This window comes from Ascaphus truei, chromosome 1 (assembly GCF_040206685.1).
Source record: "Ascaphus truei isolate aAscTru1 chromosome 1, aAscTru1.hap1, whole genome shotgun sequence".
NCBI classification, from domain to species: Eukaryota; Metazoa; Chordata; class Amphibia; order Anura; family Ascaphidae; genus Ascaphus; species Ascaphus truei.
In genome coordinates this window covers 245,301,200-245,314,034 of record NC_134483.1, presented here as the reverse complement: position 1 = coordinate 245,314,034, position 12,835 = coordinate 245,301,200, and the positions used below count along the sequence as shown (strand labels likewise).

At 47.7% G+C, this 12,835-nt stretch overlaps 1 protein-coding gene across 1 annotated transcript in view; it reads left to right on the top strand.

The window, feature by feature from the left end:
• Positions 1–8,835: 8,835 nt before the first annotated feature.
• Positions 8,836–12,835, top strand: part of TRIM14 (tripartite motif containing 14) — a 33,114-nt gene continuing 29,114 nt past the window's right edge. Inside the window, exon 1 of the mRNA XM_075602462.1 lies at positions 8,836–9,994. Within this exon, the coding sequence (XP_075458577.1) occupies positions 9,389–9,994 (606 nt within the window). The 5' untranslated portion in view covers positions 8,836–9,388. The remainder of the gene's footprint in view (positions 9,995–12,835) is intronic.

Below are 12,835 nucleotides of genomic sequence, written 5' to 3'. Positions count from 1 at the left end.
AAATGGTGTATAGCAAATAGACTTTTTTTTACCTAGCAACTGCACATCTTGTATACCTGATAAAAGAAAATGCATGCACAGTACTGCTGATATTGAAAAAAAAAAATTACCCAAGAAAGAAAAGTCTACAGAGATGCCTGTGAGAGCTACGACCTCTACAAGCAAAATATGCCCATCTGTAGGACTACCACAATTGGGGGTTCTAGCAAATACAGTGGCAACAGCTGCAATAGCACCTCCTGAGGTCAGGAAGAAAATTACACCTGATAGCCTAAAAATGGAGGACAAGATGCAGCGTTCCTGTAATGAACCCTACCCCACGGAAGAGTGGCCCTTTCAGTCCAATAAAGAGGAAGACATCTCTTACGGGGAAACCGAACCGAGTCACACCCACAAAACACCCCAAGAATGGTGGGGGTGCCTGAACTCGGCACGAACAGAAAAGACCGCTCCCTTTGATGACGAATATGATCAGCAGGAGACAGAGCGGGAGCAGTGGATCACCGAATATTTCTGTTAGCTAAAGCAGCTGCAAGAAAAGCCTGGCGTATATAATGAAGCTGCTAAAATTTCAAATGAAGATGGAGACCCCAATATCCCTGAAGGGACGGTGTCATCCAAATCAAAAAGGCGGAAAAAGAAAAGCAGTTCATGGCTTACCGTGGAAGGAACAGACACGTCCGCAGATCCTGTGGAGGAAAAGGGGGACAGAGTTGCCCTGCAACCTAGAGAAAATGGAGAATTCATCCCGCGGGTAACCGAATATCCAGAGGGCCAAGGCAGAAGTCGTGTACCCCAAAGAAGTGTCTGTCCGGTGCCAACAGTGATGAACCCTCGGCCAACCGTCCCAGGGAAGTGGAGTCAGAGCCAGTGAGTGACGATCCTTTGACCAACCCTGCAGATGCCCTGAAAAATGCCAGGCATGATTGTGATATGCTCCGTGAAGAATTGGAAAGGGAGAGAAAAAATAATGCTGAGCTACAGAAGACTGTGCTCGCAATTTACTCTGCGGCCAAGACCGAATTGGAGGATCTCAAGACTGAGCTAAATACTGCAAAGGCTACTATTTCCGCCATGGAGAAAAAGCAGAGCCAATCTGATAAAATGGTGGCTACGCTAAAGCGGAAGTATGAGGAGGCACTGAAGCAGATGACAGTCTTCCAGCAAGAGGTTCACACTCTTCGCATAGAGCTGAATGCCTCACAACAGGAGGTCAACAGTGTCCGGATAGAGGTGGACGTATCTCAGAAAGAGGTTCAGACACTCCGCAGAGCACTGGATGCCTCACATCATGAGACCAACAGCTGCCGCACAGACCTGCAAGTTTCCAGAAAGGAACTACACAGTCTCACTGAGGAGTTGGACATTGCTAAAGAAACTATTGGTAATCTTGAAACAGATCTCAAAGTCTCTCAGAAGGAGCTTCAGACCCTCAACCTAGAGAAGGAAGTCTCACGCCAGGAGATTGTCATTCTCAAAGCAGATGTGCGTAAATGGAAGGAGGACTGCAAAGAAGCCCTGAAGAATACAGAGACTGAAAAAGGAGAAAATTCAAGTTTAAAAAGAGAAAACTTAAAACTGAAAGAAGAAAATTTTCAGTTAACAGAAGAAGTCAAGGAAAAGTTTGACGCAGAGCACCGACTGCAGAACCAACTGCAAGGTCTGCGTACACACCTGCAGTATGCTGAGGAGAAGCAGCAAACGCTACAGGAAGAAAAACTGCAGGCTGCTAAAGAGGTACAAGCGCTGCAGGAACGTCTGAATACCCAGTACGTCCCCACAGAGCAGTATGAGGAGCTAAAGGCCACGCTGCATGTCTTCAGAGCATCGTTGGAAGTGGAGCTTCGATACCAGGTGACTCTGTATGAGAGGGAGCGTGAGAAGGCTCAGAAACTGGAGCAAGAGCTGGAGAGACAGAGAGACTGTTCCATTCCCTTGAGTCAGTACACCAAGGAGAAAACAGACGCAGCGGCAACCTTGACGACAAAAATTACAGAGTTCCAGAATATGAAGGAGACTCTGATACAGATTCCTCCAATATGGAAAAAGGTATTGGCTCTGCCCAAGCACCAATATCCCACAGTAACTAATGCCTGTAAGGACAAGGGTACAGTGAGAATTGGGGACTCCACGCAACTTCAAAACAAAATTACGAAGTTTGAGCCACCAAAGAAAGCACTAGCCAAACCTACAGCTGCCCAACAGGCAACAAACAGAGTTAGGAGTGCAGAATCAAAGCCAGAAGCATCCTTAGCTGAAGAAGCTGAACTGGCGACTCCGTGGTGTGGAGAAGCTGCAGAAAGACCACTTCAAGAGCAGAAAACTCTAAGGGATAGTCCTAACTGCTCTACAACTGTTGCCATACACTTTGTCTAGCGACTGAGGAGTGCTGATCTCAAGCATCTTCGGGAGGAGACAAAAATAAACTGGATAAAGGGCTCCAATCCCAACAGGACTGAGGGTTCTCTTCCTCCATCCACTCTCATTCAAGTCACAGAGATATCTAGAATGAGAGTGGAAGGATGGGCTTTGGCCGTGGTAAGCCAGAGCTTCCCACAAACAGGGGAGGTATGTAACAGGGGACTTATCCCTGTTCAGTAATGTGCCTTTAATCTAGCAGTGTGGTGGTTAACTTCTGGTAGTTAATTACTAAACACCACCTGCCTGATTTAGATTGCTTACAAAAACCTGTCTGTTCAGACAGGAAGGGACTCCTTAGCTCACTTTTGAGCTGACCTTTGGAGGCATCACATGTCTTGAGCTCTGTCAGAAAACACAGCAGAGCTGATTTCAAGACACAGGGAAAACTACTAAACCTGATGCTGACACCCTGAGTGAAGGGAGCTGAACCAGGAACTGAGAAGATTTTCCCTCCAAGAACCAAATAAGACTTCTAAACCTGGATGCTGATATTTTCTGTGCACTCACGGGTGCGGTTCCAGGAGAGCATAGAAGCTTACTCTACAGCTGATAAACAGATAAGACTTTCATTATTAAGAGACTGCTTATATCTGCTTATTTTCATGCTATATGTTTTGGGGCTGAGAGAAATGCTTGACTAGGGAGATGTGAATTAATTGCATAGTGTTTTCACTAGAAATACTCCCAAGTGAATAGAAGCTTTGTTCCCCCCCTTGTTTGGATGTTTTCCTGATAAAAAGGAAAAGGCACAATAAAGCCTTATTATAATTTCACCTTATAAAAGCCTCCTAATTGTGTTCCTCTGTGAACGTTCCGTCTATAGTACACCCTCTTTGAATTCTATGGTTTTGCATATCAGGACATAATAACAATCATCTGTTCCTTAGCAGGTCTAAAAATAAGGCAAATACAACCCCAGATGAACAACAACACATGACATATTACACTGTGTCATGATTTATTTAACAAAAATAAAGCCAAAATGGAGAAACTATGTGTGAAAAACTAAGTACACCCTTACTGCTTCCATAGGAATTAAGATGCTAAGTAGCAGACAGGTGCTGCTAATCAAATTCCCTTGATTAATTGATCATCAGAAAGTGTGACCACCTCTATAAAGCCGACGGTTTAGCAGTTTGCTGGTCTGGAGCATTCAGGTGTGTGTTAACACAATGCCAAGGAGGGAAGATATCAGCAATGATCTTAGAGAAGCAATTGTGGCTGCCCATCAATCTTGGAAGGGCTATAAGGCAATTTCCAAACAATTTAAAGTCCATCATTCTACAGTGAGAAAGATTATTCAAAAGTGGAAAACATTCAAGACAGTTGTCAATTTTCCCAGGAGTGGACATCCCAGCAAATTCACCCCAAGGTCAGACCGTACAATGCTCAGAGAAATTGCAAAAAACCCAAGAGTTACATCTCAGACTCTACAGGCCTCAGTTAGCATGTTAAAGTTCATGACAGTACAATTAGAAAAAGACTGAACAAGTATGGTTTGTTTGGAAGGGTTGCCAGGAGAAAGCCTCTTCTCTTTAAAAAGAACATGGCAGCACGGCTTAGGTTTGCAAAGTTGCATCTGAACAAACCACAAGACTTCTGGAACAATGTCTTTTGGACAGACAAGACCAAAGTGGAGATGTTTGGCCATAATACACAGCACCACGTTTGGCGAAAACCAAACACAGCATATCAGCACAAACACCTCATACCAACTGTCAAGCACGGTGGTGGAGGGGTGATGATTTGGGCTTGTTTTGCAGCCACAGGACCTGGAAACCTTGCAGTCATTGAGTCGACCATGAACTCCTCTGTATACCAAAGTATTCTACAGTCAAATGTGAGGCCATCTGTCCGACAGCTAAAGCTTGGCTGAAATGTGGTCATGCAACAGGACAATGATCCCAAGCACACCAGCAAATCTACAACAGAATGGCTGGAAAAAAAATAATCAAGGCATTGCAATGGCCCAGTCAAAGTCCAGACCTCAACCCGATTGAAATACTGTGGCTGGACCTTAAGAGAGCTGTGCATAAAGAAATGCCAACAAACCTCAATGAACGGAAGCAACGTTGTAAAGAAGAGTGGGCCAAAATTCCTCCACAACAATGTGAGAGACTGATAAAGTCGTACAGAAAACGATTACTTCAAGTTATTGCTGCTAAACGTGGTTCTACAATCTATTGAATCATAAGGTGTACTTAGTTTTTCACACATGGCTTCTCCATTTTGGCTTTATTTTTGTTAAATAAATTATGACACGGTGTAATATGTCATGTGTTGTTGTTCATTTGAGGTTGTATTTACCTAATTTTAAGACCTGATAAGGAGCAGAAGATTGTTATTAAGTCCTGATACAGTATGTAAAACCATAGAATTCAAAGAGGGTGTACTTTCTTTTTCACACAACTGTAGGTGCCGCTGCATCCCAAGTCCTTTGAGGATATATGTACACACCCTATCGTATTATTGTTTTGTACTGTGGTACGGTTATATTGTATTGCATTATATGTGTTTAGTAAATTCCCTTGTTAAATACCCTGTGTGTGCAATTACTGGTTATATTGGTTCCTGTGAGGGGTTATCCTGCTGTGGTAGGATCCCTCCCAGGTGGAGGCACTATCACCAGAGAAACAAAATAACCCCAGGCTCCTAGCGGCGGACGCTTAGGCCTCCTGTGAGTCACACAGGTAATTTCCTGCACACGTAGTCCCTTAGTTACGGGGAGGTGGGTGTGAGTAGCAGAGGTGAAGACCCCAGAACACCTGTTACCCACCAATTGATTAATGCAGGGGGTGTGCAAACTCGTGGGCATGACATTTTCAGGGGGGTTGGGGGATGCGCTTGATGCCCCACGCTCTTCCCCACAACATTTAAATAAAATGCCGGGGGAGTGTGCAAGGCGTCTGTAACTGCTTTCTCACCTGCTTTCCGGTGGCTTCTGGCGACGTGTTGCCAGGACAACGCAGCATCAAATTACACTTCAGGTCAAATGGCAATGCATTGCCATGACAATGTGACATCACATGATGTTTTGACGTCAAATGACGCCGCCGATGCCAGAGAGAAGGTAAGAGGGGGTGGGGCGCGAGCAGGTGGGGAGAGCAGGTAGGGGGGTGTAAAGAAAAAAGTTTGCGCACCTGTGGTTTAGTGCATACAGGACTGAACTTAGGCTGCGGCCATGTTGCCGCTAACCGCCCGGTGCTTGGCGAGTTTACTTCTATCAATTTAAATTTAGACGTTCCCGCTCACGCGGTGCGTGCTCGTGAGCAAGCACACATGCTCACCCACGCTTGGCGCTTACATAAACAAAAAAATCTGACTTTGAACCACTCTCAGCTGGGCTGCAATGCCCCCCCTCCCCCAGCGCGCGCTTGCAAAATAGCAAGGACACCCGGCGCTCATGCTTGGAGAGCTGGTGATGTCACCACTCTCCAAGCAAGAGTGCTGTCAGCGCCAGCGTGGCTGCAGCCTAAGGAGAATGTAAAACTAGTCCACTGTGTAGCCCCGGTCCCTTTGGGCTCCCAGTAGTGCCCCCTTACCTCCGCGAGTGCGATAGGTGCTGCGGTGAGACCGCCGTAGGCAGGGAGCTGCTGGGAGGTTGAGGTAGTGGCGATTGAGTTTCCGGAGATCCGCGGCGGTTCCCGTGTGCAGGGCGCCGCCATGTTTAGCCTGCGTGCGTGTGCGCAGATAGGTTCCCCAATGCGGTGGCCATTACAGAAGATTGCGCATGAGCAATGTATGCGTGCGAACATCAGCCAATAGGAGAAGGCTGCCAGCAGGGACTACATGTCCCATGAGCCTCTGCATAGGTCAGGTGGTTCAGTACGGCCAATAGGGCTGCAGCTTTCCCCCTAGAAGGGAAAAAGGATAAATTTTGCGCGCTGGAGACAGAGGCAGTCGGAGCTGGGACACAGACAGGGGAGGAGGTATGTGTGCAGGGGTCTGTGACCCTCTGCACTAGGCCAGATTTCCCCCTGGGCCCCGACTCACGATCATAGTTTGTGGTTGCTACAGGGAAAGGCCCTTAGGTAGGGACCCTGCCCCATTAGCTGTTTGATAGATCAGGGACACAGCTGCAACGCTGCACAGCCCTGACAATTGTGGTCTGGGACCAGACCAACTCTCAAGATACAGAGACTGTCATAACGGTGGGACACTCCAGCGGGATACCACCCCACGCGGAGGCGGATTCATCGCTGGAAGCTCACGTCGATGGATCGGCGGATCCTTCCCGTTGTCTATGTGGCGCGCCCGGGTGCTGGAGCACCCGGCAGGTACCTATATTCTAAAAGTGCACCAACAATATACACACATCATAGTGGCAGTGCTGACCACATATAAGGTTGGGGCAGTTATCCTTGTGGACACCAGGGTGGTTGGGTGTCCGAGGGCCCCTCAGGTACGGTGGACACGGAGTGGGAACACTGGTGGGGCAGGTTACAGCCGTGCGTGGCAAGTGGGTAGCTGTAACCAGTAGCCATGTATACAGTATATTATCAGTAAACTGTTCTTTTATGTTATAATAAGTGTGGTTATTGTGTGATCGTATATGCCTATATATGTATATGGGTCCTGTAACGGGCAAATCCACATAGTAGGATCCGTTACAGGTAGAGGCGCTGACTAAGGGCTTGCTCAGACAGGCTGCTACGGCAGCTTGCTAGCGTTTGCGCCCCCGCCACTCACTCCTGCAGCACAGCGATCTGTGATCAAACTGCAGGAGGCAGATTGCGTTTGGGGGAGTGGCGGGGGCGTGTAACGAACGCATCACGGAGCTGGTTCGCCTTTATTGGCTGAACCAGCTCACGTCACGCGACTGTAGCCCCAAATGTCAATTAGGGTTGTGCCGGCAAAATGTCGCAGCGACAACGTTGCACTTTGCCGCCGGGAATTTTCAGTTTGAAAACTCCCACCGCACAACCCAAATTTGCGACGGACGTGCGCGCACACGTCGCATCGCCTGCTATCTGAGCTCAGCCTAAGGCCTCGTCCAGGGTGGGTAGAGGCGCGTTGGCACTCCAGCACTGCGCCCTGCTCGGCTGGGCGATTCCTGGCCGGCAAGGGGCGCGAGCATCTGGGGGCACGGCCTCTACGTCACGGAGCTGGTACGCCCTCATTGGGCGAACCGCTCACGTGACGCGCTTGCGAGCGGCAAATTCAAATTTGCTTGCTCGGCAAGCGGCTGAGCGCGCCCACTCAGCGCCACCCTGGACGAGCCCTAAGGCTGCATCCAGGGTGGCGCTGAGCTGGTGTGGTGCTCACACTGGCCGCGATGAGACACATTGCAACAATGTGTGTGGCCTGCATGAGCTCCCTCCTGCCGGTGCCCGTGAGCTGAAGTCGGAGCTCAGATTCAAGAGTTTCAAAATTTTGAATCTGTAGCTCCGATTTCAGATCCCATGACCAAACTTACCCAATCAGAGGACAGCAAGGCAAAACCAATGCAATACAAGCATTGGGAGCTTGCATTGGTTGCTGTCCTCTGACACGGGGGGAGGGGACACGAAACGGGGGGGGGGGAGGGGACACGAAACAGGGGGGAGGGGACACGAAACGGGGGGACGACACGTAATGGGGGGAACACACGAAACGGGGGGGGGGAGACACGAAACGGAAAACGGAGAGATGTGAACAGGGGTTTCAAACTGAAAACTCCACCAGCTGGCAAAGTGCAGCGTTGTCGTTGCGACATTTTGCCGGCACAACCCAAATTCAAATTTGGGGCTAGTCGCGTGACGCAAGCTGGTTCAGACAATAAAGGCGAACCAGCTCCGTGACGCGTTCGTTACACACCCCAGCCACGCCGCCAAACGCTGCGATCTGCCTCCCGCAGTTTGAGCACAGATCGCTGTGCTGCAGGAGCGAGCGGCGGGGAGGCGCGAACTCTAGCAAGCTGCCGTAGCAGCCTGTCTGAGCGAGCCCCAAGGCCTGGGACATAGTACGGTGAGCCTTGCTGAGCAGATGCACTTATCCCCTGCATCTGTCATCAGCGCGGCTTTAGCAGCCGCTTCCGCATGCGTGCGGAGGTTCAGGTATTTTGGAGAGACAGGCAAATTTAAAATTTGCCGCTCAGGGAAGCAGAGGGGTGGTCACGTGACCGCTCACATCCAATGGGAGCGAGGGACTAGCCCCGCCTCCCGCCCCGCCTGCCTCCGCCCCCAAAGCGCGCTCACTGCCTCGACACAAAAAAGCTCCAGTTTGAGCAGGTGAGGCAGAGCAGGAGCGCGGATTAGCGCGGCCCGAGGCCTTATATTGTTCCAGAATCCACCTCAGGCTCCCTGCAGCGGAGGCTCTGACCTCCTGTGAATCACAGGTATCTGTACACAGTAGACATATATCTCACAGAGGGTGTGGATATATGTGCTACAACTGTTACTTCCTCCCAGCCACCAGTCACATGTTAAGTGCAGGATCACTTTCATTTCCTGATATCACTGCTCTTTATAGCAAAGGACTTGAGACTTCAGATGTACTGGCAGGTGGGGTGAAGAAGAGCAGAGCTCAAAGCAAGAGAAGAATATTACCACTCCATTTCAACCATAGTCAGGAAACAAGAAACCATTTCATTTGACCAAAGATTACCAGAAACTCCAGGAAAGGATTATTGGGAGAATATCAAGTGGTTTGCATCTTGCAACTTTTTTTATTGTTTCCAAGAGGACAAGCAATAGAAGTAAAATATGAAAATAAAGCAATAAGAAAAGGAAAGAAGGGGGGGGGGGAAAGAAAGTGGAAACAGAAAGAAAAGGGGACAGAAGGGTAGAAGTGAAGGGGGAAAGAAGGAGGAAGAGAGTGAAAGAAAGGGAGGGAAAAAGAAGGCAAAGGGGAAAAGGAGGAGAGAAAGGAGTCACAAAAAAGAGCAGTGTGTAAAAGTAAAATAGAGTAGACAGAAACAAGGAAGTGGTTAAAAGTAGGAAATACAGCAGAAGTGGGCAGGTGAGACATCAGACGGGGGTCAGAGGTGATGTCTGCGGGAGCCCCCCAGAGTGTCTCTCGCCCCTCTGCGGGCGGGCCCTGCGGGCTGTGCGGCTCGGGGTGCCTGGTGCCCGTGCTGATGGTGTCCTGCGGTCACCGTTTCTGCCTGGGCTGCCTGGAGAGTTTCTGGCAGCGGATCCCCGGGCAGGAGCGTCCCTGCCCCACATGCAGCTGCTCCCAGGGGTGGCAGCGCCCGGCTCCACCGCAGCAGCAGCAGCAGCAGCAGCAGCAGCAGCAGCAGCAGCAGCAGGTGCACTGCGACCTGTGCCCGCCCCACTCCCCCTGCGCCGCCCGCTGGAGCTGCCTGACCTGCGGGGAGTCCTACTGCCCCGAGCACTTCCAGCCGCACACGCGGGAGGGGGAGGGGGTGTCCGAGCACCGGGTGTGCGATGCGAGCGGGGAGGAGGCGAAGAGGATGCGGGAGAGGAGGGGGGGAGACGGAGGAGGGCGATGGTGGTGCCCGGAGCACAGGGACAGGGCAGTGGAGCTGTACTGCAGGGCGTGCAGAGTGTGTGTGTGCACACTGTGCCCCTTACTGGGAGCCCACAGGGGACACCCAGTGACACTCATACAGGAGGAGGCCCTGCACAGCAAGGTAAGGGGGCATTACTACTATTATTATCATTCTTATTAATGCCGTTATTATTAGTAGTAGTCGTATTAATGCTGTTATTAATGATGCTCACAATATTAATAATATTATTACTGTTATTAGTATTATTATGCTATTATTTTTATTAATTATGTTATTCTTAATGATGCTAACATTACGCGCTCTAGTACTGAGTTTCTTGGTGAGTAGCCATTAGAATTTTTTTTAAATAAATAAGTAGTTGTAGTTATAATGATGCTGTTACTATTATTATTATTATTATTATTATTAATGATGCTATTATTGTATTACTGCTATTATTACTGTTATTAATGCTGTTATTACCATTCTTATAAATCGTGTCATTATTATTTATAATTTTTATATTAATAATTTTGCTGATATATTCATTATAGTTGAGAAATGTTATGTATACAGTCATGATTTTATTTTATTCATATTGGTGATTTAAAAAAAAATAGTCATTTATTAATGTTGTTATTGTAGCCATTGTAATCATTATTGAGAATGCTAGATAAAAATAATAATAATGCCAGTCATTATTATTGAGAAATGCTATTCATACTGTTAATGTTTTTATTATATTCACAGTTGTGTTAATATTAATAATAGTTCATAATTATGTATTAGTACTATTAAGCATGTTGTTATTATCCATGCTGATGAAAGGCAGAGTTTTTTTATTTATTTTTTTACTTATGGCAAATAAAAATACCACTTGTTAGCACATTCACATGTCTCAGACAGCTCTGCAACCGTGCTTTTCACCAGTATCTCTTAGGCCTCGTTCAGGGTGCCAGAGGCAGGAGTTGGAGAGAGGGCGTTCGGGAGGGAGGGCGGCAGTCTGCTGGGCGATGTGTGTTCATCCTCCCAGCAGACCTTTTCAGGAGTTGAGGAGGCGGGGAGGGGGCGGGGCTACAGATGGGAGCTTAGGGATCCAAGTCTGCCGTGTAGTGGCTCAGGGGTTTACAACACTTTGCCCAAAATGTTAAACTAAAAGACTATTTTATTTAATAGATATCTATACATATATATTTAGGCACTGTACCATCACATCTTTGTGAGCCGATCCACTACCACAAGAATGGTGTCATTACCACTGGATCTCTGTAGTTCTACTATAAAGTCCATTGATATCGATCCCCAAGGATGATTGGAGACCGGAAGAGGCTGCAGCAAACCCACAGGGGATGCTCCTGGCACATATCTCGCATTAGAGAATGTAGTCTTTGACGTCTTGTGCCAGTTTGGGCGACCAAAATTAGTGGGACAACAGTTCCTGTGTCTTGAGGACACCTGGGTGACTGGCCAGTTGGGAGTCATGCATTAGTTGGGGCACTTCTAGTCTTTCTTCCTTTGGCACAAACAGACGGTTTTTTTAAGTTCTATAAACCATCCCTTGGGAACAGTTCGGCAGGGTTGTTAAGAAAGGAGTCTTTGTAATTGGCTCTCTTAATCCTGTTAAGGAGGTCAGAGGAAAACGTGATGCCTAGGAAATGTGTTTTGGTAGAATCGTCTCTATCTGTTCGTCTCCTGTAGAAGGTTTAAGTGTCAGTGGAGACAGGGCATCAGCCCTCCCATTTTTAGAACCTGGACGATATGAAATGTGAAAATTGAAACGTGCAAAGAACAAGGCCCACCGAGCTTGTTGGGCAGATAGTCTTTTTGCTGAGCGAATAAATTCTAGGTTCCTGTGATCCGTAATAACGGTAACTGGATGATTTCCCCCCTCAAGTGTCTCCATTCTGAAAATGCAGCCTTTATAGCCAAGAGTTCCTTGTTTCCAATGTTGTAGTTCCTTTCCTCTGCGGACATCTGTTACGAGTAAAAGACGCATGGATGAAGGAACAATTTTTGCCCAACTCTTTGAGAAAGAATAGTACCAATAGCTGAGTCAGAGGCATCAACCTCCAAGATGAATGGAAGTTCGGGGTTTGGATGAATGAGGATGGGGCAGAGGTAAAGAGTGACTTTAATCATTCAAACGCCAAATCGGCTTCAGGAGTCCATATGAATGGGGATCCTTTCTGGGTGAGTTTGGTAATTGGGGTGATTATGCCTGAAAATTCTTAATAAATTGTCTGTAGAAATTAGCGAACCCCACAAACCTCTGAATTTCTTTTTCATTTTTTGGAACTGGCCATTCTATCACGGCCTGGATCCATACTCCGTCCCTCAGGGGAGATGATATATCTGAGAATTTGCATTCAGGTCTTTTCAAATTCCTTCAACTTAATGTATAGTGCATGCCTTCGGAGGCACTGCAGGACAATTCGGACATGCTTCTGATGCTCCTGAAGATTGTCTGAGAAAACCAAGATGTCATCGAGCTATGCAACTATGAACTGGTCCATTAGCTCTTAAAAACATAATTGATTAGATGCTGGAAGGTAGCTGGTACGATGCAGACTCCGAAAGGCATTACCAGATATTCATTATGCCCATAGCGGGTCCGGAAAGCAGTCTTTCACTCGTCACCAGGTCTGATACAAACCAAATTGTATGCTCTACAGAGATCTAATTTGGTGAAGATCTTGGCAACCAGATTCTTTCAAGTAGTTCAGGAATTAGAGGTAAGGGGTATCTGTTCTTTACTGTGATATTATTCAACTCCCGATAGTCTATGCAGGGGTGCAAGGACCCGTCTTTCTTTCCCATGAAAATGAGGGCTGCACCTGCCGGTGAAGTGGAGGGTCGTATGAAGCCTTTTGACAGATTCTCCTGAAGGTATTCTGTTAATATCTGTAACTCTGATTCTGAGAGTGAGTAGATTCCTCCAAAGGGAATGGCCGCTCATGGGAGCACTCGATGGGACAGTCATAG